Genomic DNA, 17,774 nt, shown 5'->3' on the forward strand with positions numbered 1-17,774 from the left:
AATGGCTGCACCAGTTTGCATTCCCACCCACAGTGTAAAAGGCTTCCGCTTTCTCCACATCCTTGCCAACATCTGTTGTTTCCTGTGTTGCTGATTTTAGCCATTCTGACAAGTGTGAGGTGCGCTTTTTTTTTTTAATGGAATGCTCCACGGAGTAGTGTATCTTCCTTGCACAGAGCCATGCTAATCTTCTCTGTATTGTTCCAATTTTAGTATATGCGCTGCCAACGTGAGCGCTCATCTGAACCATTTCCAAGTACGTACAGTTCAGTAGTGTTGTTCTTCCACATCGTGTGCACTGAATCTCCAGAACATGTTTCATCTTGCAAAACTGAACCTCTATACCTATTGAACGGCTCCCCATTCCCTCCTCCCTGAGGCCTTGGCAATTCTGTCTCTACAAATTGTTATTACTACACCCTTTTGACAAAACTGAGGATGCCAAAGTTCAGAGAGTCATATGCTTCTGGGAGACAGAATCTGGACTTGAACCCAAGCCCCTGTTCATGCTCTAAGCTACTTTGAGATATTCTCACAGAACATCTGCGGTGTGTTTTACTTCCCTCACAGCAGTGACGGCCACTGTATGGTCAGGCCCTCCTTTGTGCCCATGTTTTGCAGCCATTCTCAAATTTAATCCTCACGGCAGCCCTGCAGTCACCGTGAGGGCCATGTCCTATCTCCCCCCAGTGTCTGGTACAGAATGGAGACATGTGCAGTGACCAGGGACTTACCGATGCCTTTAAGTAGGCTAAACAATACTAAGTAAGTTGTTGTACATTTTTAATGCAATTGTTTACATTTTTGGAAAATGTTGATCCTCTCAGGAGAAAACCTGCTGAATGCAGGAGTTCATAAGGAACTTCCCAATCCTCTCCACTGCCCCCTCCTCCTGCAATCTGCTCTTCTCACCCTAGGCCAGCACCCAGGCCTCCCCCCCCCCCCGTCTGTACCTCATCACCAGCTCTGCTGATCCAAAGGCAGAGACAGGCAGGCAAGGGGACATGAGAGATTGTCCCTGCTTGGCTTCCTCCCCCGGCCACTCCACCCCCACACCCTTCCCTCTAGCCATGCACAGTCCTGGCCATCCTGGAACAGGCTTTGTCCTTTCACGCCTCCGTGACTCCGCACATGCTGTTCTGGAAGACTGGAATGCTTTCCCTCCCCTCTTTTCTCCACCTCCGAGACTCCTACAGTCTTTGCAAGCCAGCTCAGATGTCACCTCCTCTGTGAAGCCTCCTCCCCTACCCTCTGCTATCAGTCCGCCCCCTCCTCTGCACAGACACACTCATCATGTACTATGCAGTGACTCAGAGTCAGTGTGTCCCCGTGTCCCTAGCTCTTTGTGCTGTGATGGAGCTTCCTCTCCGCTGGGGGGGGAGGGTGTGGGGAGGGGACGGTCAAGAGGAGCTGGGGCACTTTGATTTTTTTTTGATGTGCTTAGTATATTTGAAAATGAAGGGGCACCTGGGGGGCTCGGTCGGTTAAGTGACTTCAGCTCAGGTCATGATCTCATGGTTCATGGGATCGAGCCCCGCGTCGGGCTCTGTGCTGACAGCTCAGAGCCTGGAGCCTGCTTCGGATTCTGTATTCTGTGTGTGTGTGTGTTGTGTGTGTGTGTGTGTGTGTGTGTGTGTGTCTCTGCCCCTCCCCAACTCGCACTGTGTCTCTCTTAAAAATAAACATTAAAACAACTTCTTTAAATGAAGGAATGGCAAACAAGTTTGCAAATAAATACTAAAGAAAAATTTTCCATGTTTAACAAATTAATCCTTCTAATAATACAAAAAAAATCACAGCATAATTGTGCTGCTCATAATTATAGGATTTATTGAAATATAAGAACATATAATGCACCACAGGCCTAGCAGTCTGTTAATGAGAAACAAGCTTAGGGACACAGATGGAGGGTCTTTGATCAAGTTGGTCAGTGGATCTGCCACCATGTATATAACTCCATCAGGAGACTGTGTCAAAAGCCTAATTTGGAGACCCTGGCCAGACGGTTCTTCTGGCCCCTTTCTGTGCTGATAGACTATGTTGCCACCTCTGTATACAGTAGGTGCTCAGTGTTTGCTGAATGATTGGAACACATACAGCTTTGCAAGTTAATTATTGACAATTCACATACAATAAGTATTCCTGAGAAACAATGACGTCCCAAACAATGGGGCAGGAAGCCACCTCCTTCCAGTAACCTCAAGTTTCGGAGTGCCGCTGAAGGCTACAGCAGGAAGCCCCTCACCCACTGCCTTTCCTACCCTTTTTCCTCAAGGGCACCAAATGCAGCTTTTGCTCTCCGCCTCTCTTCTCCTCCACCCTCATGAGGGTCCCAGGTGAAGAGAGAGAAAAGCACTTACTCACAGAAGGAGGCAAGCAGCCAAGCGAGGCTGGGAGAGGAGGCTTGTCCTGCCCCCAGGGAGGCCTGAGGAATAAAAGGAACAGAAAGAGGACAAAGAAGGACTTAAAGCACTGGGGCAAGGGGGAGAGAGGCCTAAGGAAGTTTACAAAGCAATCTGTCAGAGAAGGGATGAAAAGGGAGCCCTGCTGGGCTGAGTGGCGCAGGCACTCAACTCACCTTAGGCCCAATTAGAGACGTGCGATTACTCAGCCAAAGTCTGAACGAGCCCCCTCCTGGTCTCAGGAGCTCCCCTGAATATGAGGCCTCCACTGGATGGGTTCTGGTAACCGAAAATACCTTTGCTCGAATGGGCTCAGTACACCAATTTGCTTGAACCCACCAAACTGGCCCAACTTCCAATTTCCTCTGGATTTCCAGCAGAAACACTATGTAAGGTGAAGGTCACCAGCACTCTGACTTCCCACATTTTCTGAGCCAGTGAAAATATCCACAAGGCCTTTCTGGAAGTCTCCCCTGCCACCAGAGGCAGGATTAATAATAATAGCTGACCATGTGAGTGTTCATTCCGTGTGGAGGGCTTTAGGCCATCTCGCTTAGTGTCCACCACTGCCTTAGGTATGTTTGCCTTGTTTCACAAAAAGGGAAATGGGTCCAGAGAGATTGGATGACTAGAGGATAGACAGCCTGGATTCCAACTCAGGTCTGTTTGACCTCGATGCCCACACTCTTCCCACTATGGACACGGTCTCTTGGGAATCCTCTACAATTCCCTTCCTTTCTTTCTTTTTTCTTTCATTCTTTCTTCCTTCTTCTTCTTGAAAAAGAAGAACCTTTCTTATGTGTGGTACCCAAATAAATTTCAGATGGGGTAGGATGGTACAATTCTTTGCTATCTAGAGAATTCCTAACCTCACAGCTGGGAATGGGAAGAGCAGTGGGAGTGGGAGACTCTGCCTCATGGCTGGGTAGGGTCCTAGTTCTTTTTAGACACTTGAGTAATTTAACCATAAATAACTGGGCACTGGGAACAGGACACTCACTAATAAAAGCATAGCCTGGAGTCATGTTGGGGTGGGGGGAGAGAATTCAAGTCACTCAGTGGGTGGATGTATCTGCAAAACAAAAGAAAAGCCCCTTTCCCAGCCCAGGCAGAGAAGTCTCCTGTAAAGTTAGAGACAACAGGCTTCTGGGCACGTAGCCAAGGTTCTGGGGATATTTATAACTTGAAGAGGGTGGGAGTCCCTAATAAGCTGCTATATTCTTTTTCCATCACTTCCCTCTCCAAGGCTACAGCGAGCTCAGAGCTCTTCCCCACGCAGAATGCCTGCTTTCCCTAGTGCTCGGCTTCCATTGTCTAATTTTCTCATCCTGGCTGGGGAAAGGCAAGGCTGCAAGTCCTTCCGTTCGGAAGAACTCCAGTTGAATGCAGCTTAGCCGCTGCTGGTGTTCCTTGGCTCGCGGCTGTGGTCTCGGGGATCTGCCTAGGAGTCTGTGGTTTCCCTAAGCTGCTTCAGAGTCTCTGAGTCTTTGGGACCCGCTTCGATCTCTGGGCTTTGCCTGCAAGTCTATGGGTTTGAGAACTACCTGCGGGTCTGAGATATCCGGGATCTGCCAGTGGTCTCTAGAATCCTTCCACACACTCGAAGTCTCAGAGAACTCTGCGGATTTGAAATCTATTTGAGGCCTCTCAGATCTTGGAGCCGGCGACCTAGTGGATCATCTGCGGGTCAGGCGGTAAGTCTGTTCTTTCCCAGCTTGGTTTTTCGGTTTCCCACCTTCAGCAGGTCAGGGACTGCTAGCATCCTGAGAGCCCGCCCAGCTCAAACCCTCAGAGGCCCAAGAGCCCATCCGTACAGGGAACCTTCAGAAATCCTCTTAGCAGACAAGCCGTTAGGGATGATAAGTCAGCCCTGGGGTTTGACTTTCTCCTTCATAAGCACCCTATCCTCCACCTCGCTTCTGATTTCCCTCGGGTTTTCGCCTCCCCTCTGCTGGGCGCAACTCAACCCGCCCATCAAGCGGCGCCCTCTCTGGAAGGACAAGCTTGGAGGCACCTACAGGGTTAATAGCAACAGGGCCGGGACGCTGCCTGGCCGAGCCGCGGACTCCACTAGCTAGCGCATTGGCGGCGCGGAGCCTCCTGGGAGTTGTAGTCTGAGTAGCCGGGTGAGAGTGCTGCAGGCACTGCTGGGAGACGTAGTGCGTGGGAGGAGCTCAAAGTTCCAGCGCGGCTGCTGAGTCTCCCCCGGGGAGTGGGCGGCTGCCGTTTCGCTCTCAGGCCCCGGCTGTCAAATGAGAGCTAATCCCAGCAAAACCTAGCACAAGCCAGCGCCTAAATTAGGCCCGACATCGAAGTTAAAGCCCGACTCAAGACTAGCATAAGGTCGTGAGGAGATGCAGGGCAACCTCTCTAGCTTAATCGGGCCGTGGTCTCCAAGAGACGAAGGCGGAAGATACTCCTCCCCGGCTAGGAGGACGCCCTTCCTTCTTTACCCTTTTGTTCTCTTCCCTCCTTGGTTTTTGGCCTCTGACTGGCCTTTGTACGTGGGAATGGAACTCCAACTCCCGGCAGGCCACGAGAGGAGGCGCAGGCGTGATAGAGGTGATCAGCCACGCTACAAGAGGCGGGCCTAGCGTTCAGCATCTAATTGGCAGAGCGTTTTGCCAGCTTCGCTCGCTGATTGGCTGAGATAGCTGCCGGAAAGGGCCAGCTTCGAGATGGGAGAGCGGAGGCGTTCTGTGGGCTGGGCTGAGAGCCTCCTCCCCGAGACAGCATCGACTTGACCCCGGCCCCGGAGGGCTCGAGCCGGGGGGCTGTCTTAGTAAATTCCGGCAGTGCCTCCACCCTATGGTGGCGGAGACACAAAGGGCGGGTCGCGCTCGTGGGTCAGGGAGGAGAGTGACCCGGCCCGGGTCCAGGGCCCTCCCCACCCGCCTGGCGGCCAGAACTCCAGCCCTGGGGAGTGGGCAGGGCCTATTTTCTGTGCCTCACGCCCTGCTTTTCGCCTCCTTTAGCGCTGTCTGCTAGCTGCTTTTCCTGCTCTCTCTTCTGGGAGGCGAATCGTTGAGCCCGAGATGGCAGCCACCCTGCTCATGGCTGGGTCCCAGGTAAGCCGGGGGTGGCTTCTCGGACCCTGCCTCTGCCTACCCACCGTGTCCCGGCGTTTCTTTGCTCTGCAAATCCCTGTTGGAAATTCCCTGGGATTAGTCATTCGCTCGCTTCGGTATTCTGCCTCCAGAAATCTCAGTACCAGGCTAGTATAGCCACAAACAAGCATTTATTGAACACCTGCTGTATGCCTTTAAATACTAGGAAGACAAAAGATGGATGAAACGGTCTCTCCCCGCCTGCTCACAATCTGTAGGGAGACAGACGCATTCGGTTAACCGTGATACAACGTGATAACAGCTTTATTTGTCATAGGAACAAAGTGCTGTGGTGTGGGAACCAAGAAGTGGGAGTGATTAATTCTCAGGAGTCCAAGGGAGGAGTGGAGCGGAGCAGGGGGCCAGGGGACGCTTAAAGACCTGTCAGTACTGGAACAGGGCGGTAAAGAATTATAAGATTTCACTAGGCTGAGACAGATACTCCAGGAATAGAGAACACTGAGTAAAATGTATATGGTAATACAGGTGCTACGTGTGTTCTGAGCAGAGCACCGCTAGAGGATAAAGCTCTGGAGTGAGCAGGGATGTCTGGCCATGGGACCAGAGCAGTCAGCTGGTAAATGGATCGCTTCTCTGCCACATCTCTTTGTTGCCTGTTTATTTCTTCTTTGGGCTCTTCAGATCAGACTTAATACCTTTTGCCTCCTCAACAGTTCTAGCCATGAGTCTAATGTCAAGAAGAAGGACTGGTCCTAACCTCCAGGATACCCAGTAATGAGGAAGCATTGTGTGATTTCAGGCACCTGTGACATTTGAAGATATGGCCATGTACCTCACTCGGGAAGAATGGAGACCTCTGGACCCTACACAAAGGGACCTTTACAGGGATGTTATGCAGGAGAATTATGGAAACGTTGTCTCACTAGGTAAGTGAGGATTTTCTGCCTTTCCTCACTCCCACGTTTTTGAGACTCTCAAAACTGGCTTAGCTCTTCCAACACAACCAAGTTGTGTGATTTTCAAAGCATTGAATTGGATATCGGTTTGAGTTGAGTCGTCAGGCAAATCTTGGAGTGTGGGAACAGCAAGATCATATTGTTCAAAAAGAGAGACTATTTCTGCCCATTTTAGAAACATTCACATTTCTTGTGCCCTGAGTCATCTACCGTTCTCCAGCCTGTTGGTACAGATCACTGGCCAAACAGGTCTGACATAATGGTGCTTGCCAGGCTATAAATGCCCCTGTTAAATGGTGGTTTTACTAGAAGATGAGGAGGGTTCTGACCCAGGTTCATGAGAAGGCAAAAGCCACATTTTTGTGTTTGTTTTGTCTTCAGAGCTCTAGGTTTGCCTAAGGTCCTTTATTTATCTGGAGCAGGTACTTGTCTAGAGATGTTTCAGAGTTGATCGTAAATTTTGAGTGTGTCAAATGTTGTTCCAGAAAAATCCTAAACTCCATGAGTTCACAAATTCTATTAGGAAGAGAAGTAATTGTTCTGATGGTTTGTACACCTGTCTTCTCTTAGCTCTCCTTTGGTCTGGGTGTAACTAGAATAAACAGTATATTCTTGAGCTGAAATCTTTTGACTCACTTTGTCTCCTGTTAAGACTTGGCAGACCTTACCAACCACATATGGTTCGGTAGGTCATCTGCCATTCATCAGGACTAATTCTTTTTTTTTTTTAATCTTTATTTCTATAGCCTTTTCCAGAACAAAAGGCAACTAGGAGAGGTTTCCTTTTTAGCTTGGGCTCTCCCTGATGTTCCAAGATTCTTGGATCTTTCCTTTAGAAAAGCAACTAAAATTTATTTACCTAGATGTGTTGCAGTCTCTAATCCAAATATTCACTCCAATCCAACAAAAGCAAGCAGTGAGCATCTTAAAGAAATGTGAATGTATATGGCTACGCTAGCCCAAGGAGTACTTGTTAGGCTGGAAGCATGAAAGCGCGCGCGCGCACACACACAGAAAAATAAATTCCTTTCCCAAGTAAGTTTGGTCCTGTGTTAAATAATATTTATGGGGCGCCTGAGGGCTCAGTCAGTTAAGTGTCCAACTTTGGCTTAGGTCCTGATCTCATGGTTTTCGAGTTCGAGCCCCACATTGAGCTGTCTGCTGACAGCACAGAGCTCGCTTCAGATCCTTATCCTCTGTCTCCCTCTCTCTCTCTCTCTGCTCCTTGCCGACTCATGCATGCGCCCTCTTTTTCTCTCTCTCTCTCAAAAAAAAATTTAATCGATAAATAAAATTTACAAGGCTTCTTAACCTCAGGACTCTTCAGAACCTTTAATGTGTTAAATGATGTGCAAATTTCTAAGAAGAGATGTTGAATGCACCATTTACCAAACTAATTGGTCCATGGACTCTTTTCTCCCGGCATACCTAGTAACCTCTAGGTTGAAGAGTATGCTAGTAACACAACTTGGAAAAACAGTGTCTGGTAGAAAGTTGCTTATAGATAGTGGTTTTATGTTTTCTTTTTCATTTTCATTTGAAGGCTATGTTTAGTTACCGTCAGCGATGTTCTGAGCCAGGCATTTTTTGCGCGTTCTCCAGCCTTCCCTCCTCTATTCACATTCAAAGGCCACTGGAAGGAAGCAAGTAACATTTGGCACTCACTTTTCCTGTCAATTAAGACTTGATGTAGCTAGACAAAAATTTGTTTTTTCCCATCCTAACCCAATAGATGCCTAGTAAATATTATATAATGGTAATGATGAAGGCTTGGAAAGTTTAAGAACATACACCCACCACAATCACACATAAAATATCTAGGCCCTTCGCTTTTAGACATTCTAATATACAGTCTTCTTTGTTTTCTGTCTCTGGTTTTCTTTTTTAAACATAATACAATATGTTTTAAATATATTCTAAAAATATATAATTTTCGGGGCATCTGGGTGGCTCAGTCGGTTAAGCGTCCAACTTCGGCTCAGGTCATGATCTCACAGTCTGTGGGTTCGAGCCCCACAGTGGACTGTGTGCTGACAGCTCGGAGCCTGGAGCCTGCTTCAGATTCTGTGTCTCCCTCCCTTTCTGCCCCTCCCCCGCTCGCTCTCTGTCTCTGTCTCTCAAAAAAAATATATATATATACAATTTTCATAGAGAACCGTTAACTGTAGTGGTACAGAGCACCAACTGTTATCAGACAAATCTGGATTTGAATCTTGGGCCCACCATTTATGACTCTATGAACTTTTTGCAAGTCACTTCTCGGGGTCTGGAATTTACTATTCATAGAGTAGAAATCATAATGCCTGACTCTCAGGGTGATTGAAGTAATTTGGGTAAAGAACTTAGCACAATGCCTGGCACACAGTAGATAAATTTTGTGTGTTTATTTGCTGATGTTGTTGTTGTTATTGTTATGGTTATTTACCCTTTATTACAGATTTTGAGATCAGGAGTGAGAATGAAGTGAATCCAAAGCAAGAGATTAGTGAAGATGTAGAATTTGGGACTGCATCCGAAAGACCTGTTGGGAACACTGAGGAAAACCCTGAAAACGAAGAAGGCTTTGAAAGCAGGGATAGACCAGAAAGACAGTGGGGAGATTTAACCGCAGAAGCGTGGGTAAGCTATCCTCTTCAACAGGTCACCGATCTGCTTGTTCACAAAGAAGTCCACACAGGCATTCGATATCACATATGTTCTCACTGTGGAAAGGCCTTCAGTCAGATCTCAGACCTTAATCGGCATCAGAAAACCCACACTGGAGACAGACCCTATAAGTGTTACGAATGCGGAAAGGGCTTCAGTCGAAGCTCACACCTTATCCAGCATCAGAGAACTCACACTGGGGAAAGGCCTTATGACTGTAACGAGTGTGGGAAAAGTTTTGGAAGAAGCTCTCACCTCATTCAGCACCAGACAATCCACACTGGAGAGAAACCCCACAAATGTAACGAGTGTGGGAAAAGTTTCTGCCGGCTGTCTCACCTCATCCAGCACCAAAGGACCCACAGTGGGGAAAAGCCCTATGAGTGTGAGGAGTGTGGGAAAAGCTTCAGCCGGAGCTCTCACCTAGCTCAGCACCAGAGGACCCACACGGGGGAGAAGCCTTACGAGTGTAATGAGTGTGGGCGAGGCTTCAGCGAGAGGTCTGATCTCATCAAACACTATCGAGTGCACACTGGGGAGAGGCCCTACAAGTGTGACGAGTGTGGGAAGAATTTCAGCCAGAACTCTGACCTCGTGCGCCATCGCAGGGCCCACACAGGAGAAAAGCCGTACCACTGTAACGAATGTGGGGAGAATTTCAGCCGCATCTCCCACTTGGTTCAGCACCAGCGAACCCACACAGGGGAAAAGCCGTATGAATGTAACGCTTGTGGGAAAAGCTTCAGCCGGAGCTCTCATCTCATCACACACCAGAAAATTCACACTGGAGAGAAGCCCTACGAGTGCAATGAGTGTTGGCGAAGCTTTGGAGAAAGGTCAGATCTCATTAAACACCAGAGAACCCACACCGGAGAGAAGCCCTACGAGTGTGTGCAGTGTGGAAAAGGTTTCACTCAGAGCTCCAACCTCATCACCCATCAGAGAGTTCATACGGGAGAGAAGCCTTACGAATGCACTGAATGCGAGAAGAGTTTCAGCCGGAGCTCAGCCCTGATTAAACATAAGAGGATTCATACGGACTAAGTCCTGTAATTAAAAGAAATGATTCATTTGAAGGTACAATTTTATTTGCTATCAAAGAGCTCTCTCAAGACCAAGCTTCTTGTACCGTTGCGAATTTCCTTGTCGGCCACAGTTGGAAACATCAAAGAAGATAAGCCATTTGAAATTCTGACCCACAACTTTGGGATTGTTATCCCCTTCTCCAAAGGAGTGAGTTTTGTTCACTGAAAATTAATGAAGCACTTCATCACAACAGGCCCCACAAGAAACTGGGACTCTGAAGACCAGGGGATAAATGCTAGTTAATACTCAGGCCTACAAATGGAGTAAATCTTTAAAAGTTATTTCTCTCATCTGTGGCCCGAAGAACTATGCTAGGGGAAATGTTGGACCGTAATAGGGTGGTCACAGCTGCTTCGGAAAAAAACAACCAGAGACTGCATGAATTGCCACACCTATCACTCTCCATAGTAGTTGGGCACACACATCTTGAGTTGCGTATGCATTTGTATCTTTCCATCTTCCTGAGAGCAGGATTCTGAACGATGAAGGCAACAACCATAACTTTCTTCTTCATTGTTTCTAATTAACTTTATTAAAGCTTGCATCTTTGTGAAAGCCAACTAAAGATGCAGATTGAAAGGAAAAACAAGATACAGGTTTGGGGACCAAGGACTCATCAGTGGTGGTGACTTTAGCAAGAGCTGCCCACTGTCGTTATTGCCACTAATCAAAATTTATTCATTTTCTTTGGGGATCACTGTTGGGAACAGTGTAGGGAAGGTATCTTCAAGGAAAGATAGGACCGTACTGATGGTGGAGTGTAAGGAGCAAGTGGAATTGACCACTTCAGGGAAGGAAACACAGAGTGCCTCCCCGAGGGTCACCACCATTCCTTTCTGTGTTCTTCCCCTTCTACCCTTAAAGATCAGTACTGCTAACTCTAGGATTTGATAAGGGCCACATCCCAGTGTTTATCTTGGCTTGCATAAGGGCATGTGTATGTACAGTAAAACGTGTATTCCTGTAATTTTTCCAGTAGCGGAAACCAAATTCACACAGAATTAGCATGTTCTTGGGTGATGTTGATCATGTGACGGAACTACAGACAACTCCAATGTGAGAAATGTCCTTTCGTTTTTATTTTTTATAAAGGAAAAATGTTAAACACTAGTGCTCTAGTGTGCGCTCTCCTTTAAGATCTGTCTTTGTACAGAACGAAGCACCTGCTTTTGTGTATCAGTCAATTGTGGGAGACAATGACCCGACAGATAGGTTGAGTGTCCTGTTCTCAGACTGAGTACTCTTCTTTTTGGCCTAGACACAAGGAATTAATAAACCTAGAGAGGAACGTATTTCCATCCTGTCAGTCTACAGATTCCTGTAGTTAAAATGAAAGTTGGCCCAATTTAAGCCTGTTAGTGTCAGTTCTCCTTACCTCAGCCCACAGAGGAATTAAGAAACCCTCCAGGCATTGATGCTTATCCAGGCATTTGGGGGTGGAAGTGTGGGGGGAGTGGAGTAAGAAATACATATATTTTGAGAGTGCCCCAAGCTCTTTCTGCTGTGCTTTCTTGTGAGTGCTGTAACATTTGAAAAATACTTTGCCATCACTCTTTGGGACTTGGCATGTTAAAGGAGCCAGTGGTCTCTCTTGGTAGTATCCTACATTGAGTCATTAGGACCCTCAACCGTGTGGGAGACCGCATCCTTTGCAGGGCCACAACCTTGAAAGGAACAAAATGAAACCCCACTCCATCAAGGAGGTTTCTTTACGTTGCCACTCCTACTTAAATACAAACTCAACTCCGGCAGGGAGCATGTTTTGTGTCCTGTACAAAATCTATCCGACCGTGGGTATCCATATTTTAATTGTTGAATGACTTACATGTTCTTGGTGACTAAACTCGAATATGTCCTTTCCTGTATCAGTGTTGCTAATGGTTTTAACAAATATCAGAGTTCTCCTGTTGTTGCTGTGAGCCACTATGGGCATCGGCTTTGGGGTGGCCGCAGAAGACAGCATCCTCTTGACCCATGGGTATCTCACTCCCTCTTTCTTCCCTACTCTACTGCCCGCCCCCAACCGGTTCCTGCTGCTGCTGCTTTTGGCTTCTTAGAGGCTAGTGGCTCGAGAAGAGGCTTGTAGGTGCCCGAGCCACGTCTCCATACACGTACACTCCAGCTGGGAAGTTCAAAGGGCAAGGGCCAGACCAGCTGTCTCCTGTCTTTCCGCCAACCGCTGCCCATTTGCTGTCTTGAACGTTTGTGTACAACTTCTGCATCAGACTCTTTGCTAATGCTTTCTGCATGTCTTTGCTCCCAAGTCTCTGGCCGCTTCTGCACATCCCCTTGAACACTTTGTGCCTGTTTTTTATGGTTGTGGAGAGTGAGTGAACAAGTAAGTGTGTAGAGCAGTATTTCGTAGGGTATTGGTCGCAGTTATGCTAGTGTCTACCTACATCTGTATTCTAACAATATTCTGTAATTAAAAGTATACTTTTTAAAAATCAAAAAACTGAGAATTATTTTAGTAACCAGCACTGATTCATAACATGGTTTCCCGTCAGATTCACTGAAATTGTCTTTACCTTGATGGATTTGTACAGAGGTTCTGCTAGAAATTTGGGAGTACCTTATTTTCACACACTGGTGGGCCCTCTGGATATTCCCATTATTTTGGGAAGATGCAAAAATCTGGATAGTTTCCTATGAAAATTGGGTTGGGGACAAAGCAGCATGGAAACATTTGGTATGAGTGCCTCATTAGCTTCAGAAAAGGTCAAACACGGGCACATTCAAAAGCAAAAATGAAAGGAGGCCTTGTTGCTTTACGTAGATATTTTTGGGTATCTGTTAAGAACACGAAAACAATTTCTACTGAACTAGTATTGGAATCCCTGAACAGACCCCTCTTAGAAACAGTCAGAGGCTCTCTATTCATGACATAGTTGCACAGTTTGCCTAAGGCAGTGATTATGTATTACTAGGGTGTGGCCACAATTTTCAAATTACTTACCAAGTAATTTTCTCTTATGAAACCTTTCTTTAAATGGAGGGCCAGTCTAGGCAGAGGTAGGGATTTGAAGTGCTTTAAATTGGGAAAAACTACAAAGATGGAAGAAAAGCCTTAATTAAACCTATAGCCAAGACTTGGGAAAGAAAAGAGATTTTATTAAAACATCTTTGAAAGTTCTAGTTTTTCCTTGCTACCTATTCACCAATTTTGATTTCTGGGAGGACAAGTTAAAGGAAAACGCTGGCTAACCCAGAGCCCCCCTCTAAGGGTATTTGATATGTTAATATTTCGCCATTATTATAATGGGAGAGATTTCCTTCTGTGTGAGGAGTTCTCTGAAAGGCCAGGTTAGGGCTTTGCCCCCAGGCCATCAGGACACCAATGAATGCACTGAAATGATAATTTGTTAAATGGTTCCCCACTGTTTCAGAAGTTAGTATTGTTTGAAAAGGAGTTCCTGTGCCCTCGGAGGAAGGGACTTTTTGAAGCATTGGTTAGATACCCTCTCTAGGGGCGTTGTCTGGGAGACTTCAGGATGAAAGGGTATTAGTGAAACGTAACTGAGGAGGAAAACTAATAGAAGAAAATCACCTTGTCATGACCTAAAATTGTTTCATAGTTAATCCCACTTTTTAAGGACTTTATTTTTTAAAAGAGTTTTCCATGATTTAAAAAAATTTTTTAATGTTTATTTACTTTTGAGGGAGAGACAGAGACAGAGAGGAGCAGGAGAGGGCCAGAGAGAGTTAGAGACACAGAAACCAAAGCAGGCTCCAGGTTGTCAGCACAGAGCCCGACGCGGGGCTTGAACTCATGGGACACGAGATCATGATCTGAGCCAAAGTCGACGCTCAACCGACTGAGCCACCCAGCACCCCAAGATTTTACTTTTAAGTAATCTCTACACCTAACATGGGGCTCCAACTTCGACCCCAAGATCAAGAGTAGCATGCTCTTCCAACTGAGCCAGCCAGGCTCCTCAAGTTAATCTCATTTTTTTTTAAGTTTTCCTAAATGCTTTGTGTTCAAAGTTTTTATCACTCTCAGCTTCTCCAAAGGTGGTTTTGTTTTTCCTTCTGGGAGAGACTGAGGCCGATGACCTCAAAATCCCACTCTGAATTTCACAACAGCCCCTGAACCTAGCTGACTTGTAGACATCTCCATTTGGAAATTACCTGGCACCTTACCCCAAACTGAACTAACCACTTTCTTCCACCCCCATCCCCCAGCTGCTTCTCCTGTTTCTTAACTCAGCCATTGTCTAGTCACCCAAGTTGGAAACTTGCATATCATCCTCAACAGTTCAACAGCTCCTTTCGGCCCCTTCCGCAAAACAATAAATATTGATTGAATAGTCATCCAGTCATGACCAACCTCGCTCTCTGTACTGCTTACCATACAACCTTAGGCAAGTTCATTAATTTTTCTGTTCCTTGGACTTCCCATCCATTAAACGGAGGTAATTATATCTACCTCCTAAAGTTGCAAAGATTTAAGTGAGCTAATGGGCTTGAAATATTAGCTGCAGTTATTCAGACCATCACCAGGCCATAAGTTGCTCACCTTTTAAAATTGTTAAAATTTTATTTTTAAGTAATCTGTACACTCAAAGTGGGTTCAAACTCACAAGCCTGAGATGAAGAGTCACACGCTCCTCTGACTGACCCCACCTCATAATGAGTCTTTTTCTAAGTTTATCCATTTGTTTTTGAGAGGCAGAGCATGCGTGAGTTGGGAGAGACACAGAGGGAGAGAAAGAGAGCCTAATGCGGGGCTCAAACCCATGAACCATGAGATCATAAGTCGAGCTGAAATAAAGAGTCGGCTGCTCCATAGAATGAGCCACCCAGGTGCCTCCACGAGTCTCTTTTCTATTTTCAACCCCTTCTGGTCTATTCTGCCTTTCTGGAGTTAGAGCTTTCTGAAGGGCAAATCCTTTCTTCCACTGTTCTGTGTGAAACCTTCTCATGCTTCCCATTGCTAGCTGCATACGGTGAAGCTTCTTTGTTGTAACCTTTGAGGAGCTCATCCATGCTCCGGCCTCCGCCGCCTCCGCTTCAGCTCTCCGTGCTCTCAACACTCCAAGCTGTGTCCTTTTCTCTCCACTCCTGGCCAACTCCTCCTCATCCTTCAAGTCTCATTCTTAACTTGTTCTAAGAACACTTTCCTGATCCCACAAGATGACCAGATGTTCCTTTTCCATGTTCCATGAGTTTATCCCAATCAAAGCACTTGATCCCTGCTTCACAATTGCGTGTTTACATTTCCACCTCCTCCATTAGACTTTGGTGCCCTGGAAGAAGTCATTGTGTCTTGCTCGCCATTGTATCTTCAGCCACTAGCAAATGTTTGACTTAAGATGTAGAGTAGGCAGCCAACAGATAATTGTTGGGTAAATGAGAGGAGAATATGTATAAACTTCATTCCCCTCAGCAGGGCTGGCGACTACAGTTCCAATTTGTCATCACACAAGCTACTCATGAAAGAACTGTAGAAATTCTGCCATTGGATATCTGGTGGGCCTTATGCAAGACAAAGAAAGCTCCCAGAGGCAATGTGACATATGGAAGACACCTCCCCTCCCTCTTCCCCAGATAAAGCTGGGATAAAAGACACCCACCCCTGGTGGTTCCTGTATTTGATGGGTCACTGTCATCTTCTCTGGTAATAGATTCTTATGGCAACTTTGGAGCTATGTTGCAAGGCAGGCTGTCAATACAGGAAGCTTGGGCAGGATTTTAAGCTCCCTGCTATAAGTTTGGTATTTGGTCAGCCTCTGAATTCTCCAAGCAGAGCACATAAACCAATAAATGAGGGTTAATCTTTTGCAGGGAGAATCCAGATTCCTGTGAGAAGCTAATGAAAAGTTTTGGATAACTTGCTTTTACTGAGTTTTGAGAATTCTTTTTTTTTTTTAACATTTATTTACTTTTGAGAGAGAGAGAGAGAGAGAGAAAGAGAGGCATGTGAACAGGGGAGGGTCAGAGAGAGAGGGAGACACAGAATCCGAAGACAGGTTCCAGGCTCAGAGCTAGCCGTCAGCACAGTGCCTGACGCGGGGCTCGAACCCACGAACCGTGAGATCATGACCTGAGCTGAAGTCAGACACTTAACCGACTGAGCCACCCAGGCGCCCTAAGAATTCTCTATATGTTTCGGATACAAGGCCTTTATCATACATATCACTTACAAATATTTCTCCCTGTCTTTGGCTTGCCTTTTCATGCTCTTAATATGTCTTTCAAAGAACTAATGTTTTAAATTTTGATGACGTTCTGTTTTCTGATAGGATTTTACCCAAGGTTTCCTTCTCTAGATCCTCACATTGGTATCTCTTGAATCATAGCACTTAAATGTTTGTGGTTTTTAGCAAGGGGCAGGAGAAGCCCACTTTCTGGACTTCATTCTTGTCTAGTTATATCCACTCCACCAGAGTTTGAGTTTTAGCCTAGGTAGTACTGCCATTAGGTCAGGGGAGCAGGGCCACCATCCTGAGCCCTGCTCCTTAAAGGTCCCTGATCTGGCTCTCCTCCAGTTGCACTTTTCCTCATGGGGCTAAGGACATGCCCATCTAGAGCTTACACTCCCTCCCTCCCCTTCTAGATCACAAACTTGTAAGTATCCAGGACCTTGGAATTCTTTGCCAAATAGTCTGCTTTCAAGCTTCTTCCCCAGGTGTGTTTTCTTGAGGGCAAACCAATCTGCATGTGTGTGCCTCTAGGCCTTAGGTTTGGGAGGATAGACTGAGTTCATACCTGCAGGTTGCGTAGCCTCACACATGTGGGTGTTAGGGCCCTCCTAGAACGGGACAGAGACAGAGTAGGAAAAGAAGGGTGTAGGCCTCTATTTGTACTCTTTTTCAGTCCTGGTTCCAGCTGTCCTATCAAAAATGTACACACACACACACACACACACACACACACACACACACACACTTCCAGGGTAGCTGGCTGTGAGTGGGGAGAGCCTGTGACTCTTAATCTTGGGATCGTGAGTTCGAGTGCCATATTGGGTATAAAGATTACTTTAAAAAAGAAATAAACTTAAAAAAAATTGGGGCGCCTGGGTGGCTCAGTCGGGTAAGGCTCCGACTTCGGCTCAGGTCAGATCTCACGTTCGTGGGTTCGAGCCCCGCGTCAGGCTCTGTGCTGACGGCTGGCTCAGAGCCTGGAGCCTGCTTCCAGTTCTGTGTCTCCTTCTCTGCTCCTCCCCCTCTCATGCTCTGTCTCTCTCTGTATCAAAAATAAATAAAACATTTAAAAAATTTTTTGAAAAAAAAATTGAGTGCCTGGCTGACTCAGTCCACAGAGCATGCAACTCTTGATCTTGGGGTTGTGAGTTCAAGCCCCACATTGGGTGTCAAGCTTACTTTAAAAAAAATGTATGGGGTGCCTGGGTAGCTCAGTCAGTTAAGCACCCAGCTGACAGTGAAGAGCCTACTTGGGATTCTCTCTCTCCCAATCACTCTCTAAAAATAAATAAATAAACATTTTTTTAAAATTTCCTGCAAGTGTCTTATGGGGGGAGTCAGAACCTATCTATGAAATCCAGATTTCTGAGTTAAGTGATTTGCTGGATGGATGAATATACTATGAATGGAACCAGAACGCCCAAAGAGGAGGAGTCTGGGATGGGTATGAAGATTACAAGTTAAGTCATT

General features: G+C 46.3%; 1 protein-coding gene and 1 non-coding gene across 5 annotated transcripts; one reads left to right on the forward strand and one right to left on the reverse strand.

Annotated features, from left to right (window-relative positions):
- Positions 1-131: 131 nt before the first annotated feature.
- On the reverse strand, positions 132-237 carry LOC115300517. The gene has a single exon (XR_003912689.1). It is a non-coding gene; the product is annotated as a U6 spliceosomal RNA (small nuclear RNA).
- A 3,412-nt stretch (positions 238-3,649) lies between these two features.
- Positions 3,650-12,613, forward strand: ZNF436 (zinc finger protein 436). Of its 4 annotated transcripts, XM_029949331.1 has the most exons (4): positions 3,650-4,096; positions 5,378-5,470; positions 6,270-6,396; positions 8,864-12,613. In XM_029949331.1, the coding sequence occupies exons 2-4, from the start codon at positions 5,438-5,440 to the stop codon at positions 10,114-10,116; spliced, it is 1,413 nt and encodes a 470-aa protein (XP_029805191.1). In that variant the 5' UTR covers positions 3,650-4,096; positions 5,378-5,437; the 3' UTR covers positions 10,117-12,613. The 4 variants fall into 4 exon arrangements, with proteins under 4 accessions (XP_029805191.1, XP_029805193.1, XP_029805194.1 ...); XM_029949333.1 differs by lacking the exon at positions 5,378-5,470 and having other exon boundaries at positions 6,184-6,396; XM_029949334.1 differs by lacking the exon at positions 5,378-5,470.
- The last annotated feature ends 5,161 nt before the right edge of the window (positions 12,614-17,774 follow it).

The sequence above is a fragment of the Suricata suricatta genome, chromosome 8, assembly GCF_006229205.1.
Source record: "Suricata suricatta isolate VVHF042 chromosome 8, meerkat_22Aug2017_6uvM2_HiC, whole genome shotgun sequence".
In the NCBI taxonomy this organism is placed as follows: Eukaryota; Metazoa; Chordata; class Mammalia; order Carnivora; family Herpestidae; genus Suricata; species Suricata suricatta.